We start from the raw sequence: 15,926 nt of genomic DNA, 5'->3' as shown, positions 1-15,926 counted from the left end.
TCTTCAAGTCGGGCCATGTGCCAACTTTGGCCTTATCCATGTCTGAGTACCAATCTATGGCCACTCCCCTTAAAGTTATTGGGAACTGTGTTACCCATTTGTCTTGGTCGGTAACACCATTCGCCGACCATATGGTTTCGCACATTCGACAATGGCGGACGGGATCTTCCTTCCCGTCACCATTTTACTTCGGCAGTTTATGTTTACTTGCCATCGATGGGGGTCGTCTTCCTGGAGATGGCTGTGGCTGTGTCTGTGCCCCTGCACCGCTCCCTCCGATGCCGGTGGTGTGTCCTGCGTGGGTGGCTGGAGGTACGGTGTTTTGCCTGCCGAGTGTGGCACCTACCATATGGTTATCCTCCCCTTTGTTGTCACCCGCGCCCACTCCTGGCTCCCTTCGGTGATCCTCACTTTGTGGTGTAAGGGATAAGTTTTTGAACCGATCCCGAGTCTCTTCGACTAGATCTCTCCGTAACCTTGTTTCCTCCAGAAACTCTTCGTGGCTTCTCACCCTACGGTGGTCTGGCGACGCGTAGAAATTCCCCTTGGCTTCTGCACCCTCCGTGACACCTCCTTAGTTCTCTTCGGGCAACCCTTCGGCAGGCCGTCCTTCGGTAAGTTGCCTCAGCCTCCATCTAAGTTCTACACGTCGTTCCAGAATCAAGGCCCTCTGCGCGGCCTCCCACTCGTCCATTTTTGCTTTTTTATTTCTATCTTTATTCAATAGGTTGGGCATTAATTGCTGCACATTTCCATAACTCACAATACATAAATCAAAACACGTCTTTATTAATTCATTTCATCAGATACAACTTGTGTCAATGACACTTTTATTTGAATATAGAAAGTTCAAGTTTCAATTCCCTCTTGGCCTGGCGCCATACCGTTCTGTTTCCCATCGGCTGATGTCTTCGTACTGTTGAAGGATTTGTTGGCGTCGCTCTTCCTGGGCAATCTCCTCCAAGCGAGCTTGTTGTGCCAGCAATGCCTACGCAAGTAACCGGGGCAGATGGTTCATCAACCGATTTACTGTCAGGCTCGCCTCCAACGCTGTCCACACGGCACTTGGTGGGATTTCTGCCTCTCGTCGGACGTAGGTCTAGATGGCTACCTGGAGCATAATTGAAAATTCTCTCGTTGCGGTGTCTTCTCCTGTGTAAAGTTTTGTTCGCGCATCGTCGGCCTCTGGGTTTACCTCACCAACGAGTAGGCCCATCGTGTCCGTGCGCCATCCGCGTCTACCGTTCCCGAGTACGTCTAGGCAACGGCACCAAATGTTTACCCTCCCGGGTGAATAGCTTAAAACATACAGCATGTAATGCAGAATAGTAATGCCATAGATATCAGACAAAGTATAAGAGATGTTATTCCATTCATAATATGTCCATTGCAAGTTACATTCCAAAGTATATAAAGATGCCGAGGGGGTGCGAGCGCCAACCGTCGCACTGCAACGACCACCCCTCGGTTGCCAACTAACCAAAACAATTACACAATTAACTAATCTTATGTTTGTGTACAATAATGCCGCTAACACAAGATTTGTGGCACTTCATGAAGAAAATCGTGGCATTTCATGAAACACGTGTTTGCTGTTTGAATGCCATTAAATCAGCAAAACGTCTTCCAAATGGCACAAAAAGAGTTTCAAGATGTATGAGAATAGGTACGAAATCAAAACGCTTTCCTCCTCCTTGAATTTCTCCACCAAAATTGTTGGAATCTTTCAACAAATCCAACTTCTATAGCTGATCGGATGAAATCAAAACACTTTCCTCCTTGAATTTCTCCACCAAAATAGTTGGAATCTTTCAACAAATCCAACTTCTATAGCTGATCGGGTTCTTGGGGAAGGGCAAAAAGTTCAAAATTGCAAAGAACATATGAAATCGGGTTTCTAAAACCCATTTGCAAATCTAAAATGTCACTTCATTAAGGCGAAATTGGGTTTGTGAGAGCAAACTACAAGTTTAAAATACATGTAAAAGGGAAATAAAACTCCCTTTAAAAGTTTTAAACAACTCAACAAAAGACTAATAAAGGGAAAATAAAATTCCTTTTACAAGTCACAAAAATAACTTAAAAATAAAACTCGTAATAGGAAAATAAAATCTCTATTACAACTTAAAGTGACTTTATAAAACTTGTAATGGAGGAGAAAAACCCCTACCATAACTTAAATGCCTTAAGTGGGAACTTTTTAAATGAATTACAAGTTTTGTTTTAACTTTAAAATTTAAAGTTCACTTATAATATGTTCAAAAAGTTCCTACAATGACTAAAAAGCCAAAAAGCAACAAGGGGGAAATAAAAAGTAAGTTACAAGTTCTATTTTTCATAAAATGCACTTGTAATTAACTAAAAATTTCCCTACAACACTAAAACAAAGGAAAACATAAAACTTGTAACTTAAGGAAAATTTTCCACCTGCAGTCAAGGAGAAAAAACCCGAAATTGAAGGAAAAACATAGCAAATGAACTCGAAATGCAATGAAATTCGAAATGTGGTTTGAGGACGGACTGAGAATTAGTCCAGTCCAAGGGTAGGGCAAATCTGCCTCAGTAAGCGTGTCATAGAGTAAAATTTTCATTTTTTGACATAAATTTCATGTAATAGTCCTTCATTTTTTAAAACAAAAATGAGGACAACATAAAATTTGTCATGTATGCATTTGATGGAATATTTGCTGTTATCGAATTGAGAAAAAGTTGCTGGAAAAGAAAATGAGTGTAACCATTCAATTTTTTCAAAATTAGGCATTATAAAAGTGTATTATTGAAAAAGAAAAGGAAGGGCATAACTCAATAAATTGGAAGCGAATCATGACAATTTGACTATTCACGGCTTGGCAACCCACAAGCATTGTCTATTACTTTTTTTTTGGAATGAGGGTTTATGCAGGATTAAAACAACAAATTCAGTTATCCAGAAATTATGTGAAAATTATGTGTAGTTAAGTTTATTGCTCTCATTATCCTCTTCTCAACTTGAACTTTTGGAATTTATGTTCTTAAATCACAAAAGCTTCAGAACCAACATAGAAAAAAGAACACCCCACATAGTAAAGGATTAGGACATAAGGATTTTAATATTTTGGTCCTCATGCATTACTTTGTCATACATGCATTTGATGGAATATTTGCTCGTATCGAAGTGAGAAAAAGTTATTGGACAAGAAAAGAGTAAACCCATTCACATTTTCTGAGAAGAAAAAGAGGAAGAATAGAACTCAGTAAATTGGAGTGGAGTAATTACGATTTGACTATTTTAGGTTTGGCAATCTACAAGCATTATACAGGATTTCTGCAGAATTAAAACAGCCAATCCAGTTATCCAGAAGTTTTGAGAAAAATATGTGTAGTTTACGTATTATTCTCTCTGAGTCTCTGTCCTCCTCTCAACTTGAACTTTCATAATTTATGTTCTTAAATCACAAAAGCTTCAGAAGCAACACAAAAAAAGCACATCCCACAGAATTTTATTGAAATTAAAACTAACTATAACATGACGTAATAGAATCATATCATATAATTTATGCAAAGATCCCTGAGTAAGTTAGCTACCACTGACTTGTCTAGAAGTAAATATAAACTAATTGTACAATCAAAATGATAAAACGAAACAACATGGTCCTAGTTTCTACTTTAAGTAAAGAAAAAACCTGTAGATCCTCAAGTAACTTCCCACAATCTGCCTTGACCTGTATAACCACCTGTAATAAACAAATTTATAGTTCCTTAGCAAAGTCCATTACCATCTAGACCTAAACAGTAAACTGAGGTTGCCAACATTTCCAATATGCAATATGAGTACTACGGAAGTAATATTCAAAATATTTGTAGGTGCTGTGAAAGTATTGTGTCATTAAAGTGGTTGGTCGCATACTTTCCTGATTGCCTCATGCTAGTTGAGTTATATTCTCAGACATTGAATATAAATCAAATGGGATTATTTCAAAATGCAACATGCAGGGTCTACAAATTTCATTACAATTAGTAATGATTGCAATATTGTTTATCACAATCAAGTATCTATGCTTGTGCAGTTTATTTGATAGCTGAGCCAAGCACTAAATTATGACTACAACCTCAGGTGCCATAAACGGTTGTAATGGCTTTTGCATCTCTATAATAGATTGAAATTAAAGAAAAGGTACATGAAAGTATAGACAGAGTGCCAGATCTGAGAATAGGTAATAAAGCCTTGTCAAGAATCTGGTAACAGGATAGTTAAAAATTGTTAGGCGAAAAACTATACAAATACAAAGATGTTGCACAAACCATTATGATACAGCTACTGGTAGCACTTCAACTATTGATTTTTGGTATTTTGTGAGCATTGGAACTCATAAAAATTGACACCTGTTGTCCTGGAACACTGTAATAAACAGTTGAGTTTGTACTTAAGTACTTGGTAACAAGATGAGCTCTCACAAACTTCTTTGTCACCATGGCCTGTCACAAAAGTTTACCGTTGCCAACATTTGCAGCACTTGTCACATGCTTCACATCATACCTCTCCAATTAGATAAATGTTGGTCTGCAATATTTAGCTCCAGTGACTACAACTGCAGCTGCTTGAGGGACTAAAACTCAGTCCAGAAAATATATATACTCTCTATGTTACGTACCACTGACTTCTATGGAGAGAATGATGTAGTTTCTTGGTTCTGAACAGGTGAGTAATTGATAGATCTTAGTCTAAAACACTGCACTGTGCTTGTCTAGAACTAATTCTTCCAATTAGGGGAATCATGATATTGTTGTTTGTAACTAGGTAAGATGGGTTCGGATTGCCTTAAGGCAACATCCGAACCCATATAGGACTGGGTCCTATCCTAAAGGGGTAACGTGCCCCCAAGTTAAGCTTAGCCCCATACCCTCACGCCACCCTAAAATACACCACGCCTCAATAAATAAATTGGCGCCAAAAGGAGGAAGGCCGACTTGGATTTAATAAAGGTTAAAGACTCATATAAATAAAGATCAAATGCAAACTCAAATAAATCAATATAATTTCCTCATGCAATCAGCGAATTAGCTCTGCTAATAAAGGTGCGAATTTATCCAAGGATTGTGCGAATTTGTCAAGGATTGTGCGAACTTGTCCAAGAGGATATAGGCCTCTTTTGGTGCAGACTTGAAGTGCTTAGAAGTCCAGATCTGACATACAAAAGGGATCAGATCTGGAGAAGCAAGCTAAGTATTGTATTTGTGGAATTAAGAGGGAATATATAATCTGACCTGTGGGTCTTTAATGCTGGGTTTTTCCTCCTTGGAGGTTTTCCCAGGGTATTTGTGTTTGTCTCTTGTTTACTTGTTTCATTTCTGAGTTTACTGAATTATGGTTTACTAAAATATTACAAATCTGATTAACAATCTAGGGCATAATTAAGAGACATAAATCTGATTTCTGATCTAGGGCACAAAATTAACAGATATGACCTATCTAATCACATCCTCATCCAACATAAACAATCCCTAGTATTTGCAATTCTCCGCACAAGATTAGTTTCTATAAGTAAGACCTATAATACAGTCTTCAAAAAGCTGGAATCAAATAGGCCCAACAATGCAAAATAGCGTTATGCCTGGTGTTGATCTTGATATGTCTTGTAACTTTGCCAGTTAAGGATTAGAGTTCCATGTATCCATCGCAAATGTTGCATTATTCCAATGAATATAAAGCCTTAATCTGTACATCCATCACAAATGTTGGATTATTCCAATAAATGTATAGCCTTGCTCTATACATTCTACTCCTTTAAGGTCAATGTTTATAGCACCATGGCATTAAAGCTCAGTGTAGCTCTAGGCAGGAACTAAAACACACCTCAAATTATCATGTGTTATGATACCCCAAAAGAGAGTTGAACATTCATAGAAAGGAATTTTGAATTAGATTTAGAAAACATCATTAAAATTACTGTAATATTTTATACTCTCGAAGACTTCACAAAGAAATTGCTCAGGACACTAATTACTAAAGAGCTACTTAAAAGTAAGGCAAACATGTAGGAAAACCTACATTCCTCCATAAGATTTACCTTAACTAGAGTTCCTATATAACCCACTATCTATTGTGACGCTTTCACACATCGCCCCATTGCAAATGGGGACCCCCACTTTTTCTCTTTCTAGGTAGATGTTTTGCTTAGATTGCCCTAGCTTAGCAATAATTTCTTGGTTTTAACCTTTGCTTGTGAGAGGGTGTCTTAGTTTTAGTCTCCGGTCTCATGTCTATGCAAAGTGTCAAGTTTTTGGGGTTTTTCATCAGGTTTAGAGATGTCAAAACAGGATTTCAAATGTCTTGACTAGGAAGGACGAATAGGTCACCTTCATAGAACTACAGCCAATGTTGGTCTTCAGGTTGGTGACCGAATGGTTGGAAGGATATTTTGATGCTACGGATGTGTTCAGACAGGTTAATGGAGAAGAATGCAACTTTCCGGGTTGATTTCGAACAACTTTCTATTTTTAGAAAGTTGCTTTTTTGCTTTTTTCTATTTTTAGAAAGTGTTATCTTTAGCACTGATTGGTCAATTGGATAAGTTTGTATTTTTAGAAAAAGCAGTATCAAAGGTTACTTCTGTGCAAAAGGTACCATACAAGGAAATTCCTCAAGGAAGTGTAGAAATTCCTATTCCAAGCAAGAACCCCGCCTAAGGAAAAGAGAAAAATCCACTTAGAAGTCGTTTTTCCCAAGTAGAGATGAGCAAAATGTTTCTAAGTCCTTGAAAATTCCTTGTGAGGTAAAACAAATTCCATCATAATTTTCCCTAAGAGTGCAAGGTAAAATAAAGTGGAAAAGAGAAAAATCCAATTGAGGTCGAAAATCCACTTGGAGGTAAAATGAAGTTCCAAAGAGAAAATCCACTTAGAGGTCGATTTTCCCAAGTAGAGGCAAGCAAAATGTTTCTAAGTCATCGAAAATCCACTTGGAGGCAAAATGAAGTTCCAAAGAGAAAAGTCCACTTTGAGGTAAAACGAAGTTCCAAGAGAAAATCCACTTGAGGTCGAAATCCACTTGGAGGTAAAATGAAGTTCCAAAGAGAAAAATCCACTTAGAGGTCGAAAATCCACTTGGAGGTAAAATGAAGTTCCAAAGAGAAAAATCCACTTGGATGTTGAACTTCCCAAGTGAAGAGGTAACAAAGGGTAAATGGAATAAGATTAATTCCCTAAACAAGTCGAATTTCCCATGTGGAAATAAGGTTGCAAAGGTAAAGTGAATTTCATAAGGACAAATTAATCCCTATGAAGTCCGATTCTCCACTCACAGCTAAAAATCAAATTACCTATGGGGGGTCGCATCAAATGTTGGGATAAATGTCAGGTTAAAAGTAGGGACAAAATGTGTCCTTATGCAAATCGAATCACCACAACCAGCATAAGGAATTCAGACCAATAAAATCAGACCTAAGGATAGAAGAAATAGCAAATTTTGCTAAAATCAAATCTCGAGCAAAGTAGGTCATAATTGGAAAGAATAAATAAGAGTTTTACAAGCAGATCTGAATGTGTCTCTTCACCTTTTTGAGTGTTCTTGGATCTAGAACATCATTTCCAAAAAGTTTTGAGAGGACAATTTCCAGATTTTCTAAGGGTTTTTAAGAAGCGAATTTTGTGAATTATCTTGCATTTTGCTTACTTGAGCTTTCATTCGTAATCAAGGTTTAATAGGGAAGGAATTCCCTTCCGGGTGAAGAATTCCTTCACGTGTTGAAATTGGTATTGGAAAAGAGGCATGGAAATTAAGTCAAGGAAGAAAATCAAAATTCCCCTCAAGTTAGAAATTTGCCCAAAAAGGAAGAAATTTCAAAGATGAAGGAAAAATTGGCCCAGAGAATCTTCTCTCTCCTGAATTCTGAAGCTCGAGATCGAAAAACTTCCTAAAAAATACGAAAAGTGATTGATTGGTGAAAAATCTCCTTCATAACAAGATAAGCACAAAAACGGAAAAAAATCCTTCAGAATGAAAATTTTTCTCTCCAGGAATTCCAGATGTGCAGGATTCCTACAAGAGTGGATAAATTTGTTAAAATTCTTCCAAGGCAGGTCCAAAATGTCTTTTGTTGGTGTAATGTCCCCTGTACAAATGGTGACTGAAAACAAGGGATATTTGCTGCTAAATCTGTATGTTATGCTGTTACTAACATTGCGTGTTGTGTCGATTGCTGTCTCAGAAGTTTTCAGATTGTCAAAGGACTCGACAAACATACATTTGACTTGAAAGAACTATTACAAATGATTCTTTAATGAAGTATGACAGCCAAGCAAGCATATATAACCATAGTATAACGCTCTATCACCTAAATCAAACATCTAACAGCTAGCTGGCATTTTGTCGAACAGATGGCATGTATCCTCAGAAAAGACAGTTGTATATAATGCAAACCCCAAACTGTCTCCTTATTCATATAATGAATTGAATTACATTTCATATGACAGCCAAATGACAAGATATAAGTAGCTGATAAATGAATACATGGACTGTCATTTCATACTTCTGACTCCTCCAAATCTGCCACTAAACTTATACATTTATACTGGAAATTTATAATGAAAGTTTGGAGTAAGAACCTGGCCAAATCGCCTTATAGGAATAAGCAAGAAATGATGTCAAAATACTCTCCAAAAGCTAAATCGAGCCCCCTTCACAGTCCGCCCTTACTGCTGCTAGATGGTGGTCTGATACAATGATAAAGGAACACTGCAAGTCCTCCCAGCTCCTTCCAAAATGATCGCTCTTCCCTTTCCAATGAAGCGCTACCCTTATTGATGTATTAAGTAGCCAATTTGAAAGTCATAAGCAAAATCAAAGGTTCCAGCTGACTGATGCGAATCAGATTTCAGACTGGTAGAGTCTGATTCCTTTACAAAATCTCCTTAGAATATCATAAGATGCAACGCCCTTGTCCCTAGATAATATCGCTGTCCCTTTCAGTCACAATGCTCGTACAAAACCTAAATCTGCTGCTCGAACTTGGAGATAGGTATAAAATCATGGAAGAGAGGATAAAGTTCGATCTCCCTCAGACTTGCACTGTCAGCTGCGATCGACATTCAATCTACCTTCCAAACACTACTAGGACAAATTGCCTTAAATCCCCATTAAGAATTAATGACAATATGGATTTTCCTATTAAAATTGTGGCACCTCCTCACTGTCATGAAGTCTGAAAATACTGAGATAAGGGCTCAGCAAATGTAACTTCTAATCAGCTTCAATTTTGGCAATAAGATTGGCCTTATACTCTAAACAAATTGATGCATTATGGGCATTCCAATTGAAAATCTGCATATACCATGAATCCCGTTCACCATGAAATTGTAGAAACTTATCATGCACAATTAGGGAGACTGAAGTGTCTCCCTCTCACAATAGCAAATTTGTCTTCGAAAATCCACCCCCAAGATGAAGAACTAGGGTTTCATCCAGCCCTTCTATCCAATCTGCTGAAGGTTTGTGTCCTCAGAGATTCCACCAATGCAACGCATTAGTGTTGACGTGTCTGAAATCGCATTGCTGCAAACTTCATACGGCCAACGCAGAATAGAATAGCCGACTGATTATCCTACTCTCTCTTGAGATAAGGAAGTCTCTAATGCTGTTTTCTAAGTTTGATCAAAGGAGACTACTTCAAGGTTTCTTTTGTCAGGTCTTGACTGCGGGATCTCTCAGTGGCTTGATGTGTTTTTGCTGGAAACACAAGGGGACTTACGTTTGATTGGCAATTCCATGTACGAATTCCCAAGGACCTCTTACGGTTTTCTTTCAGGTGATGTTGGTTAATTTGAAGCTGATTTAGCAGGACTGCAGATTTCAAAAAAGGGGATAAAATTGGGAGGAAAGAAAGGAAGGGTAGGAAGAAAGAGAACTGTAAATGCTAACTAGGACAACAGATTTACCCAAGCAGACAGACACCTCCAGGAAACCAGATTAAGCATCATCAGTCATTCAGACACAATGTTTGCATAAACTTAGTGCAATCTTCAAAGGAGAAACCAGATTTTCATATTACCAAATACAATATTAGAACTTCTACATTCATGATATGTATACATTTGATAATCGAACTGAATCATAAAATAGCCCAGATTAACCATGCAGAAAGGAAAAAAGCAATCAGCTATCCTCCAATGGTATGGACTGTGAAGGTTCTATCAGATGCTTGGTAAGAACTGCTGTGCAAAATGAATAGACATAATTTAAAAGCTTTCTAATTTAAATGAAGAAGGAGACCATGCACTCACAAGGAAATTTGAAGGTAATTTTAATCCATTGTATTAATTCCTGCAAAATTTCTTCAGAGCTTTCGCAACAATTCAAGAACTTTCCTCTTTTTATGAGGGAAAACCAATCCCCTTAAATAGGTTTCCAAAAATGAATGAATGGCCAAGATTTAATCTAGACAAGTGGCCCCAGATTCATCCTTACAAAAAGAGGGACCCACACTCATAAATAGGGGGATAAATATCTACAACTACCCCAAAAGAAGCAATAACTACCAAAGGATAATTACAACTTTTGAAATAATCCAAAAAGGGAGGTGCACAAAAAAAACTTTACAATATGTTGACCAAAAGTCAACTGTCACCTTTTTGGGACAAAAGTGCACTTTTTAAGATTTGGAGGGAAAAGGGCATTTTTGAGAAACTATTTTCTCTATTCTGGTTTCACATTCCTTTTGTAGAAACTGGTCTTCGCCATGCAGGTATTCTCGCCATAAATCACGACCTGCTGCTCGTTCCTCGCAGACATATTCCTGAAACTTGATGCATAATTGGAAGAGGGGATTAAAAGGTGGCATGGGAGGGTGGCGAATTTTGTATTGCATGCCTTCGAGATACTGGTCCATGTGCCTTAAACCGTCCTTCCAGCTGGAGCGATTACGCTCGAAGCACAATATGTCTGAATGGAACTGACCAGCAAAACTCAAGTCTTCAATGGAATAAGAAGCCTTATCTGCTCCCAACCTTTCCTCCCAATCCGGCCGGATTACACTGTCGGACAGGTCATTTATCCACCCCGAAACCATTGATCGGAGGATGGTCTTGCCTAATTCTTGCATGTTCCCCAGAATTGCCTCACATGCGTCATTTTCTTTGTCAATAATTTCCTGGGCGTCGTTCTTCATGGTGACGGTCCAGTACCATTCCTTGAGAATACTGATGCTATGGGGATCCAGGATGTCGGGCAGTGTGGGAATTTGTGTATGTGTCCAGAAAAGAGCCCTTAGGAGGGGAAGGGTAGAGGCCGCTACTTCATGCATGTGAAGGGATTCCCTCTTTACTTCCAACAGCCTGACTAGAGTGAGCTCTCGATGGAGAGCCATTTCCTTTACTTCTTTGAGGATCTGTTCTCCCTTTTTTTTGATGTCCTGCACCCATTCCTTAACGGCTTTTGCGGTATCCCGGATTCCTTCAAATTCAGTTGTGGTCCTTTGCGCCAACGCCATTGGGGGAATATGGGATTCAGAGGGGTTGTGTAGTGGCCGTAGGAGCTTATCGATGTATCCCTCGGCTTGTTCAGCACGAGCCCGATACATATCCTTTTCAGCCGTGATTTCCTCGAGCTGTCTGAGTATGTTCTGCACTGAGTCCTTAAATTCCTCCTTTTCTTGCTCTTTTGTAGCTCGTCCGATGGGGACAGTCGTAATGCTATAATCTGCCAGTGTTATTTGATCTGCTGGCTTGTTTACGGGTGGGGTAGCAATATTAAGAGTGCGGTTCCTTTGCTCATCCTTGGTTATCTTAGAATATGTTCTTGGTTTCTTCTTCCCTTTTGCTTTTGCTTGATCCATTCGTGAGAAGATGTCCTCTAGATCGATGGGCGCCTTGGTGGCGGCCCTGCGCTGAGCTCTGGCGATCAGCCACTCTTGAGGCACTGTCTGAGTTGAGGATAGGGTTAAGTTAGCACCTTGTGCTCCCATGCTTTCAACTGGCTGATCACAAATTAACAGCTGTCCTGCCATCGGAGGGGTGGAAGAAGGAGGAAGCTCCTTGTTTGCATCTGAGTTCTCCCCTATTTCACTGAATAATTGTCTGACATCTTCCTGTGATGGTGGCTCCTGGGTTCCCTCGAGCTCATGGATCTCGTCTGTTCTTTGTTCCCCTTCGACAGTTGAGTCGTCCTTGGCTGCATGGAGGAGTAGCAATTCGTGGCGGCTCTGCTGGGTAGGTTCATGCACTTCGATCCCCTGGGTGGATGGGATTTCTCCTTCCTCTATCTGGTCACCCGGCTTAGTCGGATTGGGGCCCTTTTGCTCGGTGTCCGGCATATCTGGAGCAGGAGGGTCATTGGCTTGGAATGCCTCTATGTCGCTCTGGGAAGGCGGAGCAGGTATGCAATCCAAATCTATGGCGTCGTCAGACGAACTGGGGTCCCTTGAAGATGAAGTGGTCTCTGGCCTTCTTATGGGAATCTTCTCCCTCCTTGTTCTCTTGGACGTCCGAGTCCCTCTGCAAGCCTTAGCTTTCTTCCTTTTCTCTGGTTTTTCAGCTGATGTCCTTTCATCTTCGGAAGACTGAGAGTCGAAACTGCCCATCAGATGGTAAGTAAACTGGACCCCTTCATGGACTAGCCTCTCGATCTGGTGTTGTAACCACTGATCTGTGTATCTTGCCGGGGCTGCCATGACTGCTTCGAAATCCGTGATTGGGTCTTGAGACCAATCAACGCCTGGCAAGAGATGCCTTACTGCTTCGAATTCCCGGACTTGGAGACAGTTCCCCGAGTCTGTGAGCTGATCCGGGACCCGACGGTACTCAAAGAGTCGCATTTGCTGCACACTCAATCTAGAATATTCCCGTCGCCTGACTTCGTAGTCATCGGAGCAATTTTTCCAGTAATCTTCAATTGACTCCTTTGCTCTGTAGCGCCTACCGTAAGCTCTCTTTGCCAGATTGTCATGATCAAAACATTTTCTTGGAAAATGTTCCTGTAGGCCATAGGAGGCTAGCTCTGCAAGGGACTCTTCTGCTAGGGTGGGAGTTCTCAATTGGACATCATGGTTGCCTATGATCATTGGAAATGCGAATCCAGCCTGCTTGCTCTCTCGTAACAATATGCCGGCAGGGCGTGATTGTCTTGCCACCTCCATGAGGACTACTTTATCGATTGGGTACCGCAGAAGTCAAAGGGGGGCACCTTCAAAGCCAGCAATTCGGATGTAGGAGAATCTTGGGAACTGAATAAACCAGGCCCCATACCTCTGCACTAAAATGGTAGCTTGCTCTGAGAGCCTTATGTGTAACCCTCCCTGCATTAGCCTGACTAGGCGCATTGTGAAGGCGTCGTTGACGCGTTCGTATTGTCCAACCGCGTAAGCCGGGCTGCTCTTTTCCCTTTGAGCTATGTCCTGGTAGTGCAGCTGCGGGTAGCAATCATAAACTTTTACCTGACCAGGCCCATTCCCGATCTCACCTTTCATTATTAATCCTGGCAGTGGCTGGTTCTTTGCGAACATATAGACCAAATAGGAGGTCATGGTGAAATACTTCTTTGTCTCAAGCTCAATTAACTGAGCGTGGATGTTATCACTTATGATCTGGGCCCAGTCAAACTTAGACTTTCCGGCAAAGACCTGTTCTGTAAAATAGAACATCCATTCTTCAAAGTAGTTGGACTTAGGAAGTCCCATGACTCGGCTAAGTAAGGTGACCATATCGCCATGTTCATTATGAAAGTCACTTCTGGGGGTCTTTTTCACAATCCTGGTGCTTGAAGGCCTTTTCTCTTTGAACCATTCTTCGTTAATCAATGCCCTGCATCGGGCTGGGTTCATATCATACGCCCCCTGTGCCTCGTCCATTGTTGTAGCTATGGGATTATTTGGAAAGGGGATATCAAATGCATCACCGATAGCCTCAGGGGAGAAGTCGGCAATAGTGATATCTTCCAGAAGCACTAATCTGGACTTTGGCTCGTAATGCCGAGCAGCTTCCACTACTAACTCATAGTTCTGGATTGCTGGAGGAAAACCTGCTGCTTGGGCGATGCCACTTTCCAGCATTTGCCTAGGCCTGCCATATGCATTGGGTGAGAAGACCCGATCCCTGAAATCCTGAATATCAATGTGGCCAAGGTCGGTGTCACCAATGTTGTCCCAGATGCTCTGGACCTTTGACTCTCTTAACCCTCCCCTCTGATACTGATACTTCATTCTTTCAACTTTCCGTGGGATGTCTGATTTGGATGCTCGTGAGGTTTCTGTTGCAGCGGGTGTTTTTGATGATTCTGCCGCTGATTTAGGCATTTATCCTGCACAGCCATACACGGATTACAAGGTGGTACGAGAATGATAATGCGGGTTAGATAATAACAGAAGTGTTTCAACAGACCGAGATTAGTTTAAATATCACTCTGGGCTAACAATCTGATTAACTTCAACAGCATCATATTCCTGAAGATTTATGACTAAGCATTCTCACTTTCGAATTTTTTGGATTAATTTTAACAAAGGCAAAACATGAGAATTTTGAAAAGAGATGCAGTTTCCGGCCAAACCTCGGGAATGAGTCCTAAATTTTGGATGTTCGAATGATGGAGATGCAGACTCTAAGCATTTCAAATTTTGCGTATTTGCCTATTTGATCCACACATTTTAAATGACCGTACGCGATAAAGCGTACTTACCTGATTGGAGCGAATGATGGGTGATTGCCCGACCTTGTTGCGTGGGGGCGAGCGGATGACCCTGCAAAATTTGAATCCCAACGGTTATCCTTCCTGTTTAAATTTTCGCGGTTTGGAAGATGAAAGAGGATTTATCAATTTCACATGGTTCTGTGCTTAGCAACCTGAATTTTAAATGGTTGATGGGAGGATGATGCGGTGTCTTACCTCCTTGTTTTCGGATTTGAGAGTTCTTTCAAATTTTGAATTGCATTCTTTGAATTTTGACAAATTGGAGGTTTCGGATTTAACCTTCGCGGGTTTGCTCGCCCTGGCCTCCGCGTTACAAACTGTGCCTTTTGCGTTAAAGTTTCACTTGCTTTTTTGGACTTCGCTTTCTGCGTTAAAGCTTGGAGCTTAAGTCGGGAGAGATGATAGCATTGGCTTTTAACTTTGCCTTCGTTTTGTGTTCGGACCTAAGGTTCGAAAATGATTGTGTCGCCTTCAGCTTCCATCCCCGCCGAGGTTCGGACCTGGGGTCCGAAATGCGATCTCACAGGGTTAATTTCCTCGCCTTTCGCCAGCGCTCGAGGCTTAGGGTCTGGAGACGATAATCGCACTATGTTTTGCCTTTAAACGTTCACCTTGGAATTTCGGACGCTTAGGGTCCGAAAACGTTGTTTGCACTATGTTTTTTAAAAACTCCCTTTTGTTTTCGTTTAAGTTCGGACGCGGGGGTCCGAAATGGATGCTTGCACTACGTTTAAAAGCTTTACTTCGCCTTGTTGAAGCTCGGACGCGGGGGTCCGAAATGGATGCTGCGCTATGTTTTAAAACTTAACTTCGCCTTGGTTTAAGTTCGGACGCGGGGGTCCGAAATGGATGCTGCGCTATGTTTTAAAACTTAACTTCGCCTTGGTTTAAGTTCGGACGCGGGGGTCCGAAATGCGCGTTTTGTTATGTTTAAAAACCTAACTTTCACTTTTCGGGGCTTAGGGTCCGAAATGGATGTTCGCCCTTATGCTTTAAAACTTAACTTTCACTTTTCGGGGCTTAGGGTCCGAAATGGATGTTCGCCCTTATGCTTTAAAACTTAACTTTCACTTTTCGGGGCTTAGGGTCCGAAATGGATGTTCGCCCTTATGCTTTAAAACTTAACTTTCACTTTTCGGGGCTTAGGGTCCGAAATGGATGTTCGCCCTTATGCTTTAAAACTTAACTTTCACTTTTCGGGGCTTAGGGTCCGAAATGGATGTTCGCCCTTATGCTTTAAAACTTAACTTTCACTTTTTGGGGCTTAGGGTCC

The 15,926-nt window shown here is 40.8% G+C and overlaps 1 protein-coding gene across 3 annotated transcripts in view; it reads right to left on the bottom strand.

The window, feature by feature from the left end:
• LOC131061244 (uncharacterized) overlaps window positions 1-15,926 on the bottom strand; it is a 138,873-nt gene that overhangs the window by 72,875 nt on the left and 50,072 nt on the right. For all 3 annotated transcript variants that reach the window (XR_009110519.2, XM_057994792.2, XM_057994791.2), the window contains exon 5: window positions 3,663-3,713. Coding sequence is in view for 2 of the 3 variants with exons in the window: in XM_057994792.2 (XP_057850775.1) it covers window positions 3,663-3,713 (51 nt within the window). In the remaining variant the exon portion in view is untranslated. The remainder of the gene's footprint in view (window positions 1-3,662; window positions 3,714-15,926) is intronic.

The sequence above is a fragment of the Cryptomeria japonica genome, chromosome 11, assembly GCF_030272615.1.
Source record: "Cryptomeria japonica chromosome 11, Sugi_1.0, whole genome shotgun sequence".
Taxonomy (NCBI): domain Eukaryota; kingdom Viridiplantae; phylum Streptophyta; class Pinopsida; order Cupressales; family Cupressaceae; genus Cryptomeria; species Cryptomeria japonica.
This window is presented reverse-complemented; position numbering and strand designations above follow the sequence as displayed.